At 40.4% G+C, this 18849-nt stretch overlaps 1 protein-coding gene across 4 annotated transcripts in view; it reads right to left on the bottom strand.

The window, feature by feature from the left end:
* The window catches only part of ARL15 (ADP ribosylation factor like GTPase 15), a 277051-nt gene that overhangs the window by 34270 nt on the left and 223932 nt on the right, over positions 1-18849 (bottom strand). The window contains exon 6 of one of the 4 annotated variants that reach the window (XM_044292595.1): positions 950-1064. The exons of the other annotated variants lie outside the window; for them this stretch is intronic. Coding sequence (XP_044148530.1) covers positions 1017-1064 — 48 coding nt within the window. The 3' untranslated portion in view covers positions 950-1016. Of the gene's footprint in view, positions 1-949; positions 1065-18849 lie in introns of those variants that run through there. 4 annotated transcript variants of the gene reach the window in all.

Genomic DNA, 18849 nt, shown 5'->3' with positions numbered 1-18849 from the left:
CTGCAAGCAGCCTGTTGATGTTCCAGATGGCGTCCCACACCCAACAACTCAATGTAAACAAGTCTATTAAAAGGAAGTGAATGAGAGAAAATGTCAATCACTATCTTGGCTCATTTGTTCACTTGCTCTCTTCAAGCCCCTGCTGTCCACATGTTGACTAATGCAAATGTTAATGATGTTGGGAAGGAAGCCCGATGGTCAACTGTTCCCAACAATGGACATTCCACGGTGTCCGCATGCACTCGCAGAGATAATCACCTACAGGACACATAGGTAATAATTAAGGACCTAATACTATATGCAGGCTCGTTCACCCAAGATTCAGTTTGGTGCCCCTCCTCAAAAAAGTACAAACTAATCCTGTTATGCTGACGTTTATATACCGATTTTTAGTTCAGTGGCCTAAGCTTCTGGCTATGGTGCCCTACATAGTGGACCATAAGTACACGCTAGTGCAGGGATAACAGTATAATCAGAACCTATCAATCCCAGTGGTCAGATGTTAGCGAAACCAGCTGGTTCATGTGCCGACTTCCATACAAAACTCAGTTGTCTTTATGAGATAACTCCTTTAATGGTCAAAAACAAGTTGACTGGTATTCCCTGTTATCAGTAAAACATTACGTAGCATTTATACATTTGTCATCAGCTGGAATCGTAGGTGTTGAACCACGCATAACTGGCTTAAATAACATATGTTGCAATACGGAGGCTCAGTGGTTAGCACTTGGGCCTTGCAGAGCTGGGTTCTAGATTCAAAACACAAAATGAAATGAATGTCACCATAAAATTAATGTGCACAGAGCCTAAGGAAAAAAAGTAAAGAGAATAAGCTGACTAAGGGTAGTTTCAGTAGCATGATCACACTCCTGTGTAGATGTGGGGTGTTGTCAACAGTAAGGCCATCATTCGTCTATCCCCTGAGGACACGCAAAGGATTAGATAAATAAAATGACTGCGGGCTTTGTGTGAGGGTCCACACCTGTTTCAGGGGTGTACTGCTCCAATCCAGGATGTCATCGTGAACTGTATGATCTCCTTATGATGAAGCTTGAACTCCATGACTGACAGCAAAAAGAAAGGAATATATTCACTGACGGAATTTTATTCTTCATAGTACATAAAATATTTTACTATTAAATCAGTAACAGAGGCTTAGTCATAAAACATGAATGGGGTTGGCAAGGATTAAATTCCACCCATCAACTATAAAACCAATTCTGCTTTACACACAACAGTTGCTCGTCCACAGCTAATTTCAAAGTGAACAAGAAGTCGGCTTTGTTAGTAGGTATGCTGACTCCACTATGTGTGGGTAAAAAGTGAGAAAATGCCAAATATTAGGCTACTTTCACACCGGCGGCACTACGATCCAGATGACTGATCCCGCACTCAATGCCAGGAATCGGCGAGACACAAACAGCAGCATGTAGCATTTTGTGTCTGGCCAATTCTCTGCAGTTTTGCCTAAATGCAACCGAATCTCAGCCGGACCCCATCAGGAACTGCCTGACGGAACTCACGCAGCAGGTGCGAAGGTAGCCTAAAGAGCAGATCTTCCGTACAAACAATGGGGCAGTTTTGTTAATAATGATTTAGACAGTGCAAACTTAAACCAGACCGTTTAAAGAGGCGCCAGATTTATCGCAGTGGCAGATGCGGACTGATAAATTTGGTTGATTATTAGATCATCTAGTCTAAAGCTGGCCATACACATTAGACGGAAGTTGGTTGATGGTTTAATAAACAATCATCTGGTGAATGCTTATTTCACAGGCACACTTTAGTCCATATTGCCCGTCACAGTCGATCAAACTCCCATACAAGTTCAATGAAACCGAGCAACGGACGAAAGATCTTTCTGGGAACATTCTTCCAAAGAAAGATCTTTCGTCCATGACTAATCTTTCTTTGAAAAAAAATTCTTTTTGGTCTACATCCGATCCACATGGGTCTGACAGAACATGTTCTATTCTTGGCCGTTTTGCAGACGAGAATAGGCATTGTTACAATGGGTCTGCAAAAAAAATAAAGCATTACGGACGTCATCCTTATTTTTTTGAGATTCACATTTTGCAGACTGCAAAACACATATGGTCGTGTGAAGGCACCATTAGACTAAAGGTGTATGGGTACCTTAAAGGGGTTGTTTCATCTCATCGTTATTAAGGCTGGCCGGGAAATAGTGGACCGTGCCGGCACTTGCTGTTCCAGTAGCTCCTATTGTGAGAGCTACGGAAACAGAGTATTACAGCAAGCTATGCTGCTCCACATAGGAGGTACTGAAACAGCGAGCATCAGCATGTTTAGCTGTTTAGCGTCCGGCTGGTGGTCGGGAATGTGTCTTATCTCACCTTAGCAAAATAAGACTACTCTTTAACGTTATACCATAACTACTTTGTGGTAGTAATTTTGCCACAAGTTGGATGCATGTTGTCACATCTTAAGCCATGTCCTCTTTCCAGCAAGCCACACACCACCTACCGCTGTGCCTCTTGTCAAACGAGTCAGAAAAAAAAAAAGAATGTGCAATGAATGTGTGCGAATTGCGCTAGATCCCTATAGTACAGTATAGTGTATATATAATATGGTGTAAGCGACAAGTACAGAATTTGTCGAAGCGGACATATATTTTGTATATTTTTTCACTTGCCGGACGTCACTCAACCATCACCCTCCTGTTGAGTACTGCAGTAATGACCTAAAGTGACCACTTTCTAGAGCATTTTTTTAGGATGCAAGCTGATCAAAAAGACAAAAATTCTGGCATTGTGCAGGATAAACAATCCAGTATGAGGGCTCGTTCACACGACTATGTCTTTTTCAGTATTTTGTGTGCCATTTTTGCAGACCCATTGACTTGAATGGAGCCACGGAACGTGATTTGCGGGCAATAATAGGACATGTTCTATCTTTCAACGGAACGGAAAAACTGAAATATGAAAACGGAGTGCATACTGAGTACATTGCATTTTTTTTGCGGAACCATTGAAATGGATGGTTCTGTTTACGGAGCGCAAAAAATATTCGTGTGAACGAGCCCTGATACTGAGAAATTTTGGAGGCAGAGACACCATTTCTATTTATTCTTAATACTTTTTTTTTAATGCATCGCCATTCTATTACCAATTACCAATGGCAAGGTGTAATGGAAGTACTCAGTGATCTCAGTGGGCAGCATGGTGCTTCAGTGGTTAGCACTGGTGCCTTACAGTGTTGGTGCCCTAGGTTCAAATCCGACCAAAGATGACCTTCAGTCCCACCTGCCAGGACAATCAATCGCCACTCTCTGACAAGACACCATGTGCTGTGTCTTGCCGTAGCCTTTTATAAATCTTTCCCCTCTTTACAATGGCAGACCTGGTTCTGTGCAGGAATTGTTGTGCTTTTATTTCAGGTTCCACTCTTCAGAGGTTTGGATACTGTCTGATCTGTAGACAGCTCTCCATAATGCAGCAGGAAATTACCTTTTTGAAATATGAGATTTTTTTATTAACCACTAAAACTCAGGCTGAGAACATTGCAATGCCACTGCCACAGAGGCCCCCTAGAAATGGAAGATGGGTTACTGTAGGCTCTGGTAGACTGAGAGTTGTGGATAGAAGGCATGTCCCACAGTCTGTGGCTCTCCGTAATTCATTTGCAGCACTTTCAGGGTGCAAGAACAAGATGGAGGATGGCTCAAGCACAGTGGGTGAGAAACAGGCATCTCCCATGCCTAAAGTATGTAAGACTGCAGCCAAAGACAAAAAGGAGAAGGTGAGGATTGATAGTAAGCAGCTGTTGGTGGGTGATTCCCTCATAAGAGGAGAATGGTGTTGTGTGATGTCTCCCTGGTGCTACCGCTAGCAGGGATAGACGACGGATCCTTAATATTGTTAGGCAAGCAAAGCAGGAAAGGGAAGTGGATGTTATTCTCCATCTTGGGACAAACGATCTGGCTTGCAATGAGGTTTCAAAGGTGAAAGAAGCTTTTCACACACTTGGAAAGGATATACGGGAGAGTGCATCAACTGTTTCATTCTCTGCAGTTTTGCCTGTGCATAACCTTCAGCATGACAGGAAGATGCGCATTAAGGAATTCAATGTATGGCTTGATGAATGGTGTCTGAACCAAGGGTTTGGCTTTGTGTCTCATGTTAGCTCTTGTTGGAATGGACAAGAACTGTACAAGAAAGATGGTCTGCATCTTTCTCTCAAGGTAACGAATGTCCTCTGTGAACAGTTCCAAGTATTTGCTAAGGGGCATTTAAACTAGGAAAGGGGGGCAAAAGAGTGATAATCCAGCAGTCCAACTGCCCCCCGGAACAATGCCAGAAGAGGCCAGTAGCACAAAGGTTAAGAATTGACAAGCTCAAAGTCTTGTCTACAAATGCTTGCATGTCTAGGGAATAAGATCAATGAACTTGAGGCTATAATGGCATCTGAGAATATAGATGTAGTGGCTGTTACTGAGACATGGTTCAAGGGGAGTAATGACTGGGATATATCAATACCAGGGTTCTCTCTATACAGGAAAGACTGAGAAGGCAAGAAGGGGGAGGGGTGGCCCTGTATGTGAAAGATAGCATAAAATCTAATTTGATACAAGTTAGCGAGAACAATTTAGAGTCAGTTTGGGTTACCTTGCAGCTTGATAATTATAAGGTAACTTGTGTAGGTGTGATATATAGACCACCTAGCCAAGTCAAAGAATTAGATCTACTAGTTGAGGAAATAGCTAAAATGACATTGAAGGGGGAAGTTATCATTATGGGAGACTTCAATCTTCCAGATGTAAACTGGAAAACTAAAATAGCTAGTTCTGCCAGGAGTACAGATATTCTAAATTCCCTACTGGGATTATCTTTCCAGCAAGTAGTGGAGGAGCCAACCCGAAAGGAGGCCAATTTAGATTTAGTACTCACAAATGGGAATTTGGTATCTGATATTACTGTAGGGGAAAGCTTGGGATCTAGTGATCACCAGTCAGTGTGGTTTACTTAAGTACACACCACACAAAAACAAAAGTTTTAGATTTTAGAAAAACTGATTTTTCTAAAATTAGATTAGTGGTATGCGAGTCCCTATCAGACTTGAACAGTTTCATTGGAGTCCAGGAGAAATGGGACTACTTAAAAGTGGCACTATTGAAGGCAACAGAAAATTGCATTAGGCTTGTCAGTAAAAGCAAAAAAAGGAAGAGACCACTGTGGTACTCAGCAGAAGTGGCCAAAAGCATTAAAACAAAAAGATAGCATTTAGGAATTATTAAAAAAAACTAAATTAGGATGACAGGCAAATTTATAACATTAGGCAGAGAGAGGCCAAACAAGTTATAAGAGCTTCTAAAGCACAGGCAGAAGAGAAATTAGCTCAATCAGGGAAAAAAGGCGATAAAGGTATTCTTCAGATACATAAATGAAAAAAGGAAACTAAAACAAGGAATTACCAAATTAAAAACAAAAGAAGGAAGGTATATGGAAGAAGATAAAGAACTAGCCGACTGCCTCAATGAATACTTCTGTTCAGTTTTTACAATGGAAAATGAAGGAGAAGGACCTCAGTTAGGAAAGAAGACTAATGAATCTTTTGATGCATGTGTCTTTACAGAGGAAGAGGTTCTAAGTCAACTGTCTAAAATTAATACAAATAATACAAATTAATACAAATAAGTCACAGAGGCCTGATGGGATACACCCAAAGCTATTAAAAAAGAGCTCAGCTGTGAACTAGCAAAACCATTAACAGATTTATTTAACCAATCACTGGCAACAGAAGATTGGAAATTAGCAAATGTTGTGCCCATTCACAAGAAAGGTAGTAGGGAGGAATCGGGCAACTATAGGCCAGTAAGCCTGACATCAATAGTGGGGAAATTAATGGAAACCATACTTAAGGAGAGGATTGTGGAACATCTAAAATCCCATGGATTGAAAGATGAAAAACAGCATGGGTTTACTTCAGGGAGATCATGTCAATTTTTTTGATTGGGTGACTAAAATAATAGATGGAGGAGGTGCAGTAGACATCGCTTATCTAGACTTTAGTAAGGCTTTTGATACTGTCCCACATAGAAGGCTTATCAATAAAGTGCAGTCTTTGGGCTTGGCCTCCCATATTGTTGAATGGATTAGGCAGTGGCTGAGGGACAGGCAACAGGGTTGTAGTCAATGGAGTATATTCAGACCAAGGTCTTGTTACCAGTGGGGTACCTCAGGGATCTGTTCTGGGACCCATATTGTTTAATATTTTTATCAGCGAAATTGCAGAAGGCCTCAATGGTAAGGTGTGTCTTTTTCCTTATGACACAAAGATTTGTAACAGGGTTGATGTTCCTGGAGGGATACACCAAATGGAAAAGGACTTAGGAAAACTAGAGGAATGGTCAAAAATCTGGCAACTAGAATTTAATGTTGATAAGTGCAAGATAATGCACCTGGGACGTAAAAACCCAAGAGCAGAATACAAAATCAGTGATACAGTCCTAACCTCAATATCTGAGGAAAGGGATTTAGGGATCATTATTTCAGAAGTCTTAAAGGTAGGCAGACAATGTCATAGAGCAGCAGGAAATGCTAGCAGAATGCTTGGGTGTGTAGGGAGAGGCATTACCAGTAGAAAGAGGGAGGTGCTCATGCTGCTCTACAGAGCACTAGTGAGACCTCATTTGGAGTATTGTGCTCAGTACTGGAGACCAGAAACCAAGAAGGATATTGATACTTTGGAGAGAGTTCAGAGAAGAGCTACTAAACTGGTACATGGATTGCAGGATAAAACTTACCAGGAAAGATTAAAGGACCTTAACATGTATAGCTTGGAAGAAAGACGAGACAGAGGGGATATGATAGAAACTTTTAAATACATAAAGGGAATCAACAAGGTAAAAAAGGAAAGAATATTTAAAAGAAGAAAAACTGCAAAGGTTTAAAAGTAATATCAGGAAGCATTACTTTACTGAGAGAGTAGTGGATGCATGGAATATCCTTCCTGCAGAAGTGGTAGCTGCAAATACAGTGGAGGAGTTTAAGCATGCATGGGATAGGCATAAGGCCATCCTTCATATAAGATAGGGCCAGGGGCTATCCATAGTATTTAGTATATTGGGCAGACTAGATGGGCCAAATGGTTCTTATCTGCCGACACATTCTATGTTTCTATACACAAGACTACATTACGGTTGTGTGTAGCCATGATAGCGGCCCTGGTGCACCTATGTCTGCATTGTCACACAAAGTTTTCAACTGTAGGATCTTGTATTAATCCAAAAGAACAAAAACCTGTTCCATCAGACTGGAAGCATTGCTTCCAGGAGAGAATATCTCAGACATAAGATATCCCATGGAGAACCAGATCCTTATGCATACGTCATCATTACATACAAATAATAAAAAGTTGAATCATCCAATAAAGATGTAGACCCAGACTTAACCCTTATTGATCCTTACATAGATGGGGCCCTCACTTTCTAGCTGCTGCTAAACAAACATTCATTTGTAATATATACTGAAAACAACCATTATTTATTGCCAACCTGGAATTTTCTACATCTCTGGGAATATTTCAACATTTTAAACCATGAGGACTGTGGGGTGGACTGCGCTTCAATAAGATGAGCAACAGATGCACACACAAGATATAAGAAACCAGGGAAAGTTCTGCAGCGGATGAGAGAATAAGCACTTGCAGAATAAGAATCGAGCCTCCCGGGAGTTTCATTTTGACAATAATATATGACAGCTGGGTGCAGCAAGTAAACTCTTCCACGTGTGAAAATAATTGTCATATCTAAACTCAATTAAGCCATTGTGTTTCTAATCTACAGATAAATACAGACACATAAATGTATCACTCGGCACAATGCATTCCAAAAAGGCCAGCTGCTAAAAGTGCTGTTCAACAAGTTAAAGAGCGTCCAGACAACAGGCAAAAGACCCGAAAACCTGGCGGCGATCGACACCATAATATTAGATGATGGCATTCGATACTTTGGGTTAGAAGCCTTTCATCAATTCCACTGGTTGTAATAATAAAAGATAAACTATTTAATAATTGTATGATGGAAAATGACCCAGCAATCTACATTGAGGCTTGACAGGTTCAAAAAGAATAATATAAAAAAAGATGGAAGCGAGTCAACGGGCTCTTCCAAATCTGAAGTGCACTGTGAGAAATAAAGGGAGGTGAGGCCCTATTGCCGGGACAGCTGCAGTCCATCACTCATATTTTAACAGGCCTTTATTTTTATTATTATTTGTAATATATATATATATATTTTTTTTTTTTCAAATAAGAAAATAAATGAACAGCTCTATGGTCTTGTTAGGCACAGATGCCGAAAAGGCCATTGATAGAGTGGCCTAGCCCTTCATCAAATGCACCATGGCTCGTATGGGTTTTCCAACTCCTTTCATCAGAGCAATCTTTGTGATGTACGAGAATCAGAGCGCATACATCAAAGTGAATGATACCCTTTCACCAGCAGTGAATATTAATAACGGAACCAGACAGGGATGTCCTTTATCCCCAATCCTCTTTATTCTAACAGTAGACCCCCTCTTACAATTTATAAGGCAATCTCACGTGATTAGAGGTTTAAAATGTAAATATCTAGAATTTAAACAAGCTGCAGATGATTTACTCCTGATAACAAATCCCACACAAGCTTTTCCAGCTGCCATCGACTTATTTCGAGATTTTGGTTATGTCTCGAACTTTAAAATTAACATTGAAAAATCCCAATCTCTAGGTATTAACTTGCCACCCAAAGTAGTTCAGACTCTTCGAGATGGTTCCTCCTTTGAATGGACCTCTACCTCGCTGAAATTCTTAGGGATTAAAATCCCCCCTCCGATTATCGCAAGTTATACAAAACGAACTGTCGCCCTTTGCTAAAAACCATACCGGAGACACTTAACTCTTGGGCACCCACCTTTTTATCATGGTTGGGCCGGAGGAATATATTACATTTTTTAATAGTGCCAAAAATAACCTGATTAAACTCCCTCGTAGTTTTTTCACCTCCTTCTGCAAAATATGCGCCTATGTCTGGGGCTCCACAAAACCTAGACTCTCACACAAAATCCTTTTACTCCCTGCACACAAAGGTGGTATCGGGCTCTCATCACTAGAACGATATTACAAAGCTGTTCATCTTAGTTGGATAGTAGACTGGGTTAGGAAACCTGCACATAAACACTGGATTGTTTTAGAAGAAAGCCTAGCAGAACACCCCCTGAGGAAACTAGTCTTCTCTGACCGTTCTAGTTCTATTCAACCCCCTAGAGACAATACTCTTCTTTTAGCCACTTACTCCATCTGGAAACTCCCAAAAATAACAGACTCATGCTCCAAATACCCATCACCTCTGTTAACTATTGGAGACTGCCTTGCTGCAGCCGAGGCTGGTTTTCTCTCCTTACCATCCCAGCTTCGTAACTCACAGGCTCCCCCATCAGAGTTATTGAATGCGTATGGAGCAATATTAAACACCTCGGCAATTAGAGATAAGTTCCAACTAGCAACACTAAATGACCTCCAATATGCATACATTCGCACCTCACTGAGATCTGTCCTCTCTTACAATAGGGGGCCCAAACAGCTCACCTGGTTTGAGAACCTTTTATCACAAACCAACCAACCTATCAAATTAATTTCTACTATAAGCAAGAATTTAGCCATGCTGGAAGCCCCTACCTCTCTGTACTTTTTGAGAGAATGGGAAAGAGATATTGAGATCAAATTTTCCACAACAGACAGACGCCATTCTATCCTCACCAAAACTAACTTCCAAGTGTGTAACTATACAGGAGAACACTTACAAAGTAATATCTAGATGGTACCTGACCTCAGCCAGGTTAAGCAAAATGTATGGTTCCGAATCGGATCTCTGTTGGAGATGCCAAAAAGACAAAAAGGTACCTTCTTACATATTTGGTGGTCCCGTCCTAAAATTATAGGCTTCTGGAACCAAATATTTGTACTTATTAACACTATTCTTAAAATAAATTCTCCCTATATAACTCGGTGCCCCAAAATAGCTCTATTGAATCTATTACCAAAAAATATTTCCTTTACACAGAAAAGCTTACTAAGGCAGTTACTAGCAGCATTGAGATTACTAATTGCCTCTAACTGGAAATCTGAACTGTCTCCGTCACAAAACTGGATGGGGAAAGTAGATTATCTGTCCAGATTAGAGGAATTGTCTCACTGGGAACAAATATCTCACCACAAATACACAGCTATCTGGTCTTGTTGGAGAGAATGGAGAAATATAAGTGTTACCTATGCATCCGTTCCTTAACCTCCTGGTACTACCGACTCATTTTAACCCCCTTTACGCTACATTTCTCGATTTTCACAAATAAGAGTAGTCTGACCTTTCCACTTAAGTTTGACAGCTGGCCTACCTTTTGTATACCGTGAGCTATACCCAATATCCATTACCTCCTTCCAGGTTATACGTTGCCAACCTTTACCTTCCCTTCCTCCCTTACCCTTGTGTTCTATCCCTGTCCCCCGTCAGATCCCCATCTCATTTATTGTACTGTTTTACCTTACTCCTAGGTTAAGTTACTGCTCACCTAAGTTGATTACTGACTCACAAGTTGCTTGAGCATCCATTTCTATGAGTCTATCTCAGCACTGACCTAGTACGAGCCTTGTTTCTTCAGGTTTCTGTTTTGGCTTTATATGTAAGGAAGGGTCTGAAATTATTCTAGACCTTTTTCGCCTGCACTTTGCAATTGCCTTTTTGTATACTGGCCTTTGTCCCATCCTCATACTACTTATATGTTTATATTTCATTGTTTATATTTCTTTGTTTATTGTCTTTTTTCTGAAATCAATAAAAAGTTTTTGAAAAGAAAAAAAATAAATGAAGATGATCCTTTCCTATGCCGGTTGTTATGGTTCCTTGCGCCAGAAAAGGTGAACATATCTGAAGCTTCATATTAAATAAGGCTGCTTGGTAGGACAAGGGATCAGATACAAGCACATGAAGATTCCAGCATCTGAAAATCAGCACAATGAATTTTAGATCTGCCAAAAGGGGACACATACAGGATTAGTAATGCACAAAGAATAATTAGGGTACTTTCACACTTGTGTTGTTGGATTCCGGCAGGCAGTTCCGTTGCCGGAACTGCCCTGCCGGATCCGGATATCCGTATGCAAAAGGATAGCATTTTTTTCCGGCTCCGTCTGACAAATGCATTGAAACACCGGATCAGTCTCTCCGGTGCGCAGACCGGGAAACCGGGCATTACAGCAAGTGTTTTGAAATTTTACCGTAAGAGGGACTGAACTGAAGACATCCTGATGGATACAGAACGGAATGCTTTCCGTTCAGAATGCATTAAGATAAATCATAAAACTGAAGCCCTTTTTCTGGTATTGAGCCCCTGTGACAGAACACAATACCGGAAAACTTTAACGCAAGTGTGAAAGTACCCTTCGTTTAATCTTAACTATACTGGATAGGTGTTGCATTATCAGAAAATTTATAGTCACCTATTTATGATCTTGGGCCATACAATTACGGCATGTGGCCTGGGTTTTTAAAGCCGCGTGACTGTAAATTTGTGGTGTGGGATCAAAGCGCCTGCAATCTAGCAGGTTGGGTTCTCATCTGTCAGACAGGATCCTGCCTGCCTCCCCCCATAGCAGACCAGGGATCAGCAATCTTCAGCACTCCAGCTGCTGTGGAACAACCACCCCCAGCATGCACACTTACTTCGCTGTTCTTGTAACTCCCACAAAAGTGAAAGGAGGATTCTTTGGTTTCTAGTTTTAGAACAGCTGGAGTTGCTGATCCCTGTTCTAGACGAACACGAGTTCCGCTAGTAACTAATGTTACTAGGGTAGCTGTTTTCATGTACGGACGCCCCACTTCGGTCTCTTTAACGTCTGCAGTGGGCTCTCTGGCAGGCCGTTTGCAGTGGAGCTCTCTCAATCCAGCATAGCCAGATGTTACCGCAATGCCTGCAGACCAAATTAACTATAATGGGATCCGGTGGAGATGTGGCAGGACAAAAACCATTGCATGCAGCCGCTTTTGTCTGGCTGAATACCGATATATTTGCAGGGTAGCAGTTGGATTTCTGCCAGATCCCATTATAGTCAATAGGGGCTGGCGGGCATTGCGTAACATCTGGCTATGCTGGATCCACAGAGCTCCAGCAAACGATCGGAACAGCCTGCTGGAGAGCTAACGCTATTGTGAAACTACCCTTACAATGGAAAACTGTCAAATACAATGCCCTCATGAGGAAAAAAAAAATTATGGTATAAAAAAAAAATATACAACTAAAAAAAAAATAAAATACAAATAAAGAAAAATAATAATAATGTATACCGCTAATGCAAACCATAACTTCCCAGTAATACCAGTATAGTATAAGTATAGTATATGAGTATAAATATCAAAAACAAGTAAAAAGGGAACCCATTTTAATAGTTTATTTTAGTGTAAATTAAAAAATTTAAGAAATGAATTAAAAAATAAAAATAGCCCTATGCATCATGAAAAACAAAACAAACAAAAAAAACACTGTTTTTGGCAACCAAAAAAATATAAAGTAAACCACCATGTGTGCAAAATTGCTGAAAGATGCTTGGTCATTAAGGCGCAGAAGGATGGTCAGGTCACAAAAAGCAGCACAACTTTGGTTTAATGTTTAAGGAGCAAACACTAAAAGAGGCATTTCAACCAAGAAAAATCATATCAGCTATTGACACGTCACTGGAAAAATAAAGCTGATGGGAGAAAATGTGATACAAAAAACCTGACAAGGACTCTGGCCGCTCTAGTGCTGCTGCTCTGGTGGCATGTCACCGCTGCAGAAATGACTGGAGGGCACCATCAGAACAGTGGCAAGGGGGGGGGGGGATTGTTTTTATTTTTCTTCGCACTTCCTCCATTTACCCAAAGTTTTCCAAATTCTGGAAAACCCCTTGAAGTTGTCACAAAGTTATCCCCGTCCTGTAAAATGATGGCATGTCTGCAGAAGAATACCGTAATTTTTTCCACATTGGCAGGAAGGACCATCCTGAAAAGACCAACAGATCCTCAGAAAAGGATTTTCAAAGTACCAATTGGCATTGGTTTAAAAAGACGTTCCAGTGTAACTGGACCTTCAGTCCTAGATCAGTATGGCAAATCAGCCAAACAACGCAGAAAGATAGAGAGAAGTATCATATCAATGCATAACCAAGCACATTTAAAAGTGGGTGAAAATATGGGCAACAACCGATAAAGAAACAGTAATGGCTGCACTACAGGGGAAAAAAAAATTATAAAAAATACTAAATTGGCGCGTAGAGCCAATTTTATATGTTGTACATTGGGGGTCTAACCACCCCACTTTAGCCATCAATTTTAATATGTCCAAACACAAGTATTTATTTAATCAACTAGGGATTAGCCAATCGAGTTGATTCACAAAAAACTAAGTTGTAATACTGTACAGAGTTCCCGCTCCGTAAAGTATTAGAATGTATTGGCTCCGAGACAAAGTTATTACTTTGCGAAGTCGAAAGAGACTTTGTGTAATAACTTTGGGAATTAATTATTACTGTAAATAACCTTGGTACAGAACTCTGGTTCGGTTCCTAGTGGTACCTTGGGACCAGAGTTTGGGACCAAGGTTTTTTACAGTAATAATTAATTCTCGAAGTTATTACATGAAGTCTCGCGCGACTTTGCGAAGTAATAACTTTGGCTTGGAGCCAATACATTCTAATACTGTACCGAGCCCTTGCTCCGTACAGTATTACAACAGAGTTTTTTGCGAATCAACTTCAGCTGTACCATCCAAAGTCGATTCGCTCATCCCTAAAAGCAAACAATCAGAAGCATAATGGCATGGAAAAATACATCTAGATATTAAGCCCGTGTGCCCCTCCACACACTACATTTCAGAATGTCTTAGTGTCTGAGTAGTTCCCTATTTGCCATTCTGAGTTCCTTATAAATGTTACAAAACGGAATTAAGAAAACAACAAACTATATTTTATAATTCAACCTAAAATGTAGGCTCTTCATAGATGTTAGCCCAACACATTTAAGCATAAAACTAAAAAAAAAAAAAAATCGAGAATACTTGATAATTAAGTACAATTAGCACAAATGATGTTCATCAACCTCTTAATTTCTGTTACAAGCTCTTCAGTGTCTTGGTATCAGGGTGTCTCTGTAGACAACTTGGGATTTAATTGAGCTACGGCTACTGTGTAGTTCTGTAGCTCCAACAATAGGGGATGAGCAATTCACAGATTCGTAGTTTTCTACTGGGGAATGAAACAACACTATCGGGAAAAATAACATGGAAGCGGCTATAATGGTTGTCATCTATTATACTCAAACAGCATCTAGAAGAGCATATGAATGTACCCAAACTCGGAAACAATTAGTCATTTGGCTTGCCTTCAAGAAGAGGTTGTCCAGTTGAAAAAACTGTAACAGTTATAATTTTGGGCTTTTACTAAACTATTACTGCACACATATAGCATACCATTTATGTCTGCTTTTTTTTGTTACTCCTTTACATATAGTAATTATAGGTTAACCTATTTTTGATTTTTCATTATAACAGTATTGAAGGAAGAATGTGATGATGCCACTATCTAGATTCCGATCTCGACTGTGTCTTCTAAAGAGAGACCCGGGAACGATGATAAACCTGCAGATTATACCAACATTGATCACTAGAAGAAGGTATAATCCTTGCAGTCATGCAAAGGAAAACAAACAAGAGAAGGAAGAAAAGGTGCAAGTGTTTTCGTTCTTCATACTTAGCATGGAATCCGCCTGACTTTTCTGGATGGGCGCAGGAGGCAAATGTCTTTGTGTAGCAGTCACCCTGCTTACTGCTGGGGGCCAAGCACTGGTAGCTGAATTCCTCAGGTTACATGACCACCTATGTAAAAGCCTGGCTCATACAATCAGTAGGACGGACCTCCTCGTATATATCCGTGGATCGTATGAAAGAATATTATGTCTATCTCAGCACCTCCAGACATATTATGGTTAAACAGACCATTAAGCGCTGAACCCTTCACATCCTTACATCAGAACTGGAAAACATTTTCAGATCAGGATTAAACTTGCCAAGATTATGATTTCCCTAATTACAAATGTCACTTTTTTCTCAATGGACTGGGTCTGAAATAACAAACACTGAATACATTACCATTACATTTAGTAGAGTGGAAAAAAAGTCACCCAAGTTCAGAAAGTTTTTTTTATTTTTCCAATTAAATCCTACGCAGAACAGGGGAATTCCTGGAAGTCTCTTCAATTGCTATCAGGGTGGGTTAAGATAGTGTAGCTTATGGAGGTTGGCCATTTGTGTTAACTGGTTCAGGTCCAGATTATTTTAAAGAGGTTGTCTACTTACTATTGACAGCCTATCCTAACAATAGGCCAACAATATCTATTTAGTGGGGGGTCCAACATGCTGACCCAGTGATGGTTTCAGAGTAGCTCTAGGACAACAAATCCATCAAAGGAAGCAGCGTTATGGTTACCAGCTCTGTCCACTACACAATGGAAGAAACGGAGTAGTTTTGGCACAGGCTTCCAGCGCTGGAGCTCCTGCAGAGCAGCAGGGGTATCAGATTAGGTACTGATAGACTATCATGAGTAATAGCAAAGAAGTGGAAAACCCCTTTAAAGGCTAGTTGATACTGCAGATTTTTCAATTTAACTCACTCGCAGTCTAGCCCCATTAGGCGGTTTCCTCACAACCATCTCATGTACAATATTTTGGACACAGAACCTGATACAAAATACTCAGACATAAACCTCCGTGTGGACAAGGCCATAGCCTTTAGGGGCAGTTTAGCTGCTGTTTAAGAGCTCTAACTTCATTATTTGTTGGTAATGACTTGTGATTATTCATCATCCTACAGTCAGATATTGATGACTTAACCTAAGGTTTGGTCATCAATATTAAATTCTTAGAAAACTCCTTTAAGGAGGATGCTTTCTCCAGGGTTTACTGCAGAATGTATGGCACCTGGGAACATAACTCTGTCCTGGTCATCTGATGGACACACAGATGTTTCTATTCCAAGAGACAGCACCGATAACTGGACTGTATGGAGCTGTGCACCTCTGAGATCCCCATATGACCAGGACAGAACTTTATCCCCTTGAAGTGACCAATGAATTTTTCTATTCATTTACTGCAAGAAAATATCTTGGAATCCAAGAATACTGGAACACAGTATACTGGAAAATGCATAATTTTACATTATAAAACAGATAACCTGATAGAACATACCTTTAAAGGGGTTCTGCAGTTTTTTTTAAACTGATGATCTAGCCTTTGGATAGATCAGCATCTGATCAGCGAGGGTCCGACACCCGGGACCCCCGCCGATCAGCTGTTTGAGAAGGCAGTATCGCCGTGGTCTTCTCACTTGAATGGAACTTAGCCCCACCCAGGACATTAATACCTGTCGTGACATCACCGGGCCTGCGGTAAACAACCAGAAGGCAGAGGCACTACTGCCAGCGCCGCTGCCTTCTCAAACAGCTGATCGGCAGGGGTACCGGGTGTCGGACCCCCGCCGATCAGATGCGGATTATCTAGCCAGATAAAAATAAAAAAATCCCCTTTAAGGAATAGAAAAAAAAATAAGACTTATTAATTGACAATTGTCAAGTAAAGCAAGACAACTGTTCAATGTTCTTCGTTAGAAAGAAAATCTGTAACATTTCATTTGGACAGTAGGAAAAAAATAATCCACATATATTCGCGGTGTGTTCTGGCTTCTAATAGTAATATATTGTATTAAATAATTAAAAAAGAATATTATGCTTCCAGATTATTATTTAATCCACACAAATTGGAAGACCGTGATGTAATACAGCTCAAAACCATGTAACTAAAATGAACATGAACCAATAAAGATGATCTGCTCAGCATAATGTCTCTGGAGTTGGAACCTTAATCCGTGATTGATTTAACATCTTTTACCAGCATGCAACCGCTCACTGGAACACACAGCATGAAGGCAACAATTTAAAACACGGTACAAACATGTAAATCTCTACAAAATCTGTATTCCCTGAGAAGTAAGAGGAAAATGACTGTTTTCTCTGCTGCAAAATTATGTTTTTATTGTCATTAATGGACTGTTTGGTTTACAAAAACTCATTTTCTAGCTTCCTATTAAGGAATTCTAAAGCTCCCTTTAGATGGGACAATTTAGCAGGTGATTGTCGGGAAGGAAGCCATCCTTTCCAGCAATCGATTGCTCATCAGTGGAGGAGGCTGCTGCTATTACATGCACTGATCTTCTCCACAGTATGGGGAGGAATGATCGCCGATGTCATCGCTTGTCCCCATACAGAACTCCTTATTTGCCAGTAGCAGAGTGTGTTTAGAAGACACCATGATCTGCTGCCGGCAAACAATGGTTTAGGTGTCTACACAAACGATCCAATTACCCGACAGCATTCAGCTTGTTTATCGGGTAAGTGGCAGCACCTTTACACCGTCAGATAATCGCTAGGGAGTGTTCCTTTAAAGGTTCATTAGCGATTATCTGGCAGATTCTCGGCCTGTGTAAAGGGCTCTTAAAAATTGAAATATTTATATATTCTGGAAAAACCATATATATGTTTAAAAAAGGCAAAATAAAAAAAAGTCAAAACCAATGGAATAATCCCACAATAACAATCAGTTTCAAAAGATGCTTTGCCTGATTGAGTGCTAGAATTAAGTGTAGAATATCACCAACTCCTACAGTGCTGGATGGTGACTGTTCCCTTATGGGCATACTCACTGACAACCATGGATATATATATTTTTTTAAATATAAACATATCTATATTTTTTTCACCCGCTCACTCATTTTAAAAAGATTTTTATGGCCATCAGGCTGCAGAAAAAAGGTCAGGCTGGCTGCGGCGCTCCTGGCACAATTGCCATGATTTTTAAAGCAGCAGCTCCCATATGAAAAAGGTTGTCACAAGCCTATTAAAACAATGGGCTTTCTGCAGCTGTTTTACTGTAGGTGTCTGGATTCATGGTAGTCACTAAACCTACTTATTAGCTGCACTTGCCGATTGTGTCGAGCTGGGACAGCAACGGCAAAACAGGGGGTGGACCGCAGGAGCATCGGAGCGGTAGTGAAGGGGAATTAGTGGAGGTGAGTAACAACTGATATTTTTAACATACTCTAGCCTGTTTTTTTATTTTTTATAAAAATTCCACCTGGAAAACCCCTTTATGTGCATCTACAAGTATTAATTTTATCAATGTTATAAGTTCACACAATTTATGGCTCTTAGGGAAGTTGTTTGCTAACCCTCGTTTTTTGTAAGAAGTATTTTTTTCATGTGTCAGCTGGAATGTTTTACCAGACAAGGAGCCATATTTCTTACTGATTTATCTTGAAGAAGCAACTTACTTTGCTTTATATTTAGAGAATGTTACCTAGAAAACAAATGTGTGCATTTAATGCAAGTTTCGAGTGCCCCTTGGGACCCTGCTGATGTCATTACAAGGGTCTTCTTTTGTGGCTTAACTTAAAATGACCCAGGACTTTACTTCAGCCGTCGCTTCACATAAAATCGAATGCTTATTGAGCGCTTGGCATTACGGTATCACCAGCTATGTTCTTGATGAAACGGACACAAGGACAGAAATTATCTGGCCAATGGCCCTAAAACGCTTCTACGATGAGTTATGACAAGACAGACCACGGCATGAAGCAATGCAGAATCACACAGGTCTGATTTTCCTGCCTTTTCCCAGATGATAACTGTTCAGTCCTTACACAACAACAACACAACAACAAACACATACACACAACATGCAGAACCTGGAACGGGATGTTAAATCGAATGAAGCA

Source organism: Bufo gargarizans, chromosome 1 (assembly GCF_014858855.1).
Source record: "Bufo gargarizans isolate SCDJY-AF-19 chromosome 1, ASM1485885v1, whole genome shotgun sequence".
Classification (NCBI taxonomy): domain Eukaryota; kingdom Metazoa; phylum Chordata; class Amphibia; order Anura; family Bufonidae; genus Bufo; species Bufo gargarizans.
Note: the sequence above shows the minus strand (reverse complement) of the source record. Positions and strands in the feature narration are given on the sequence as shown.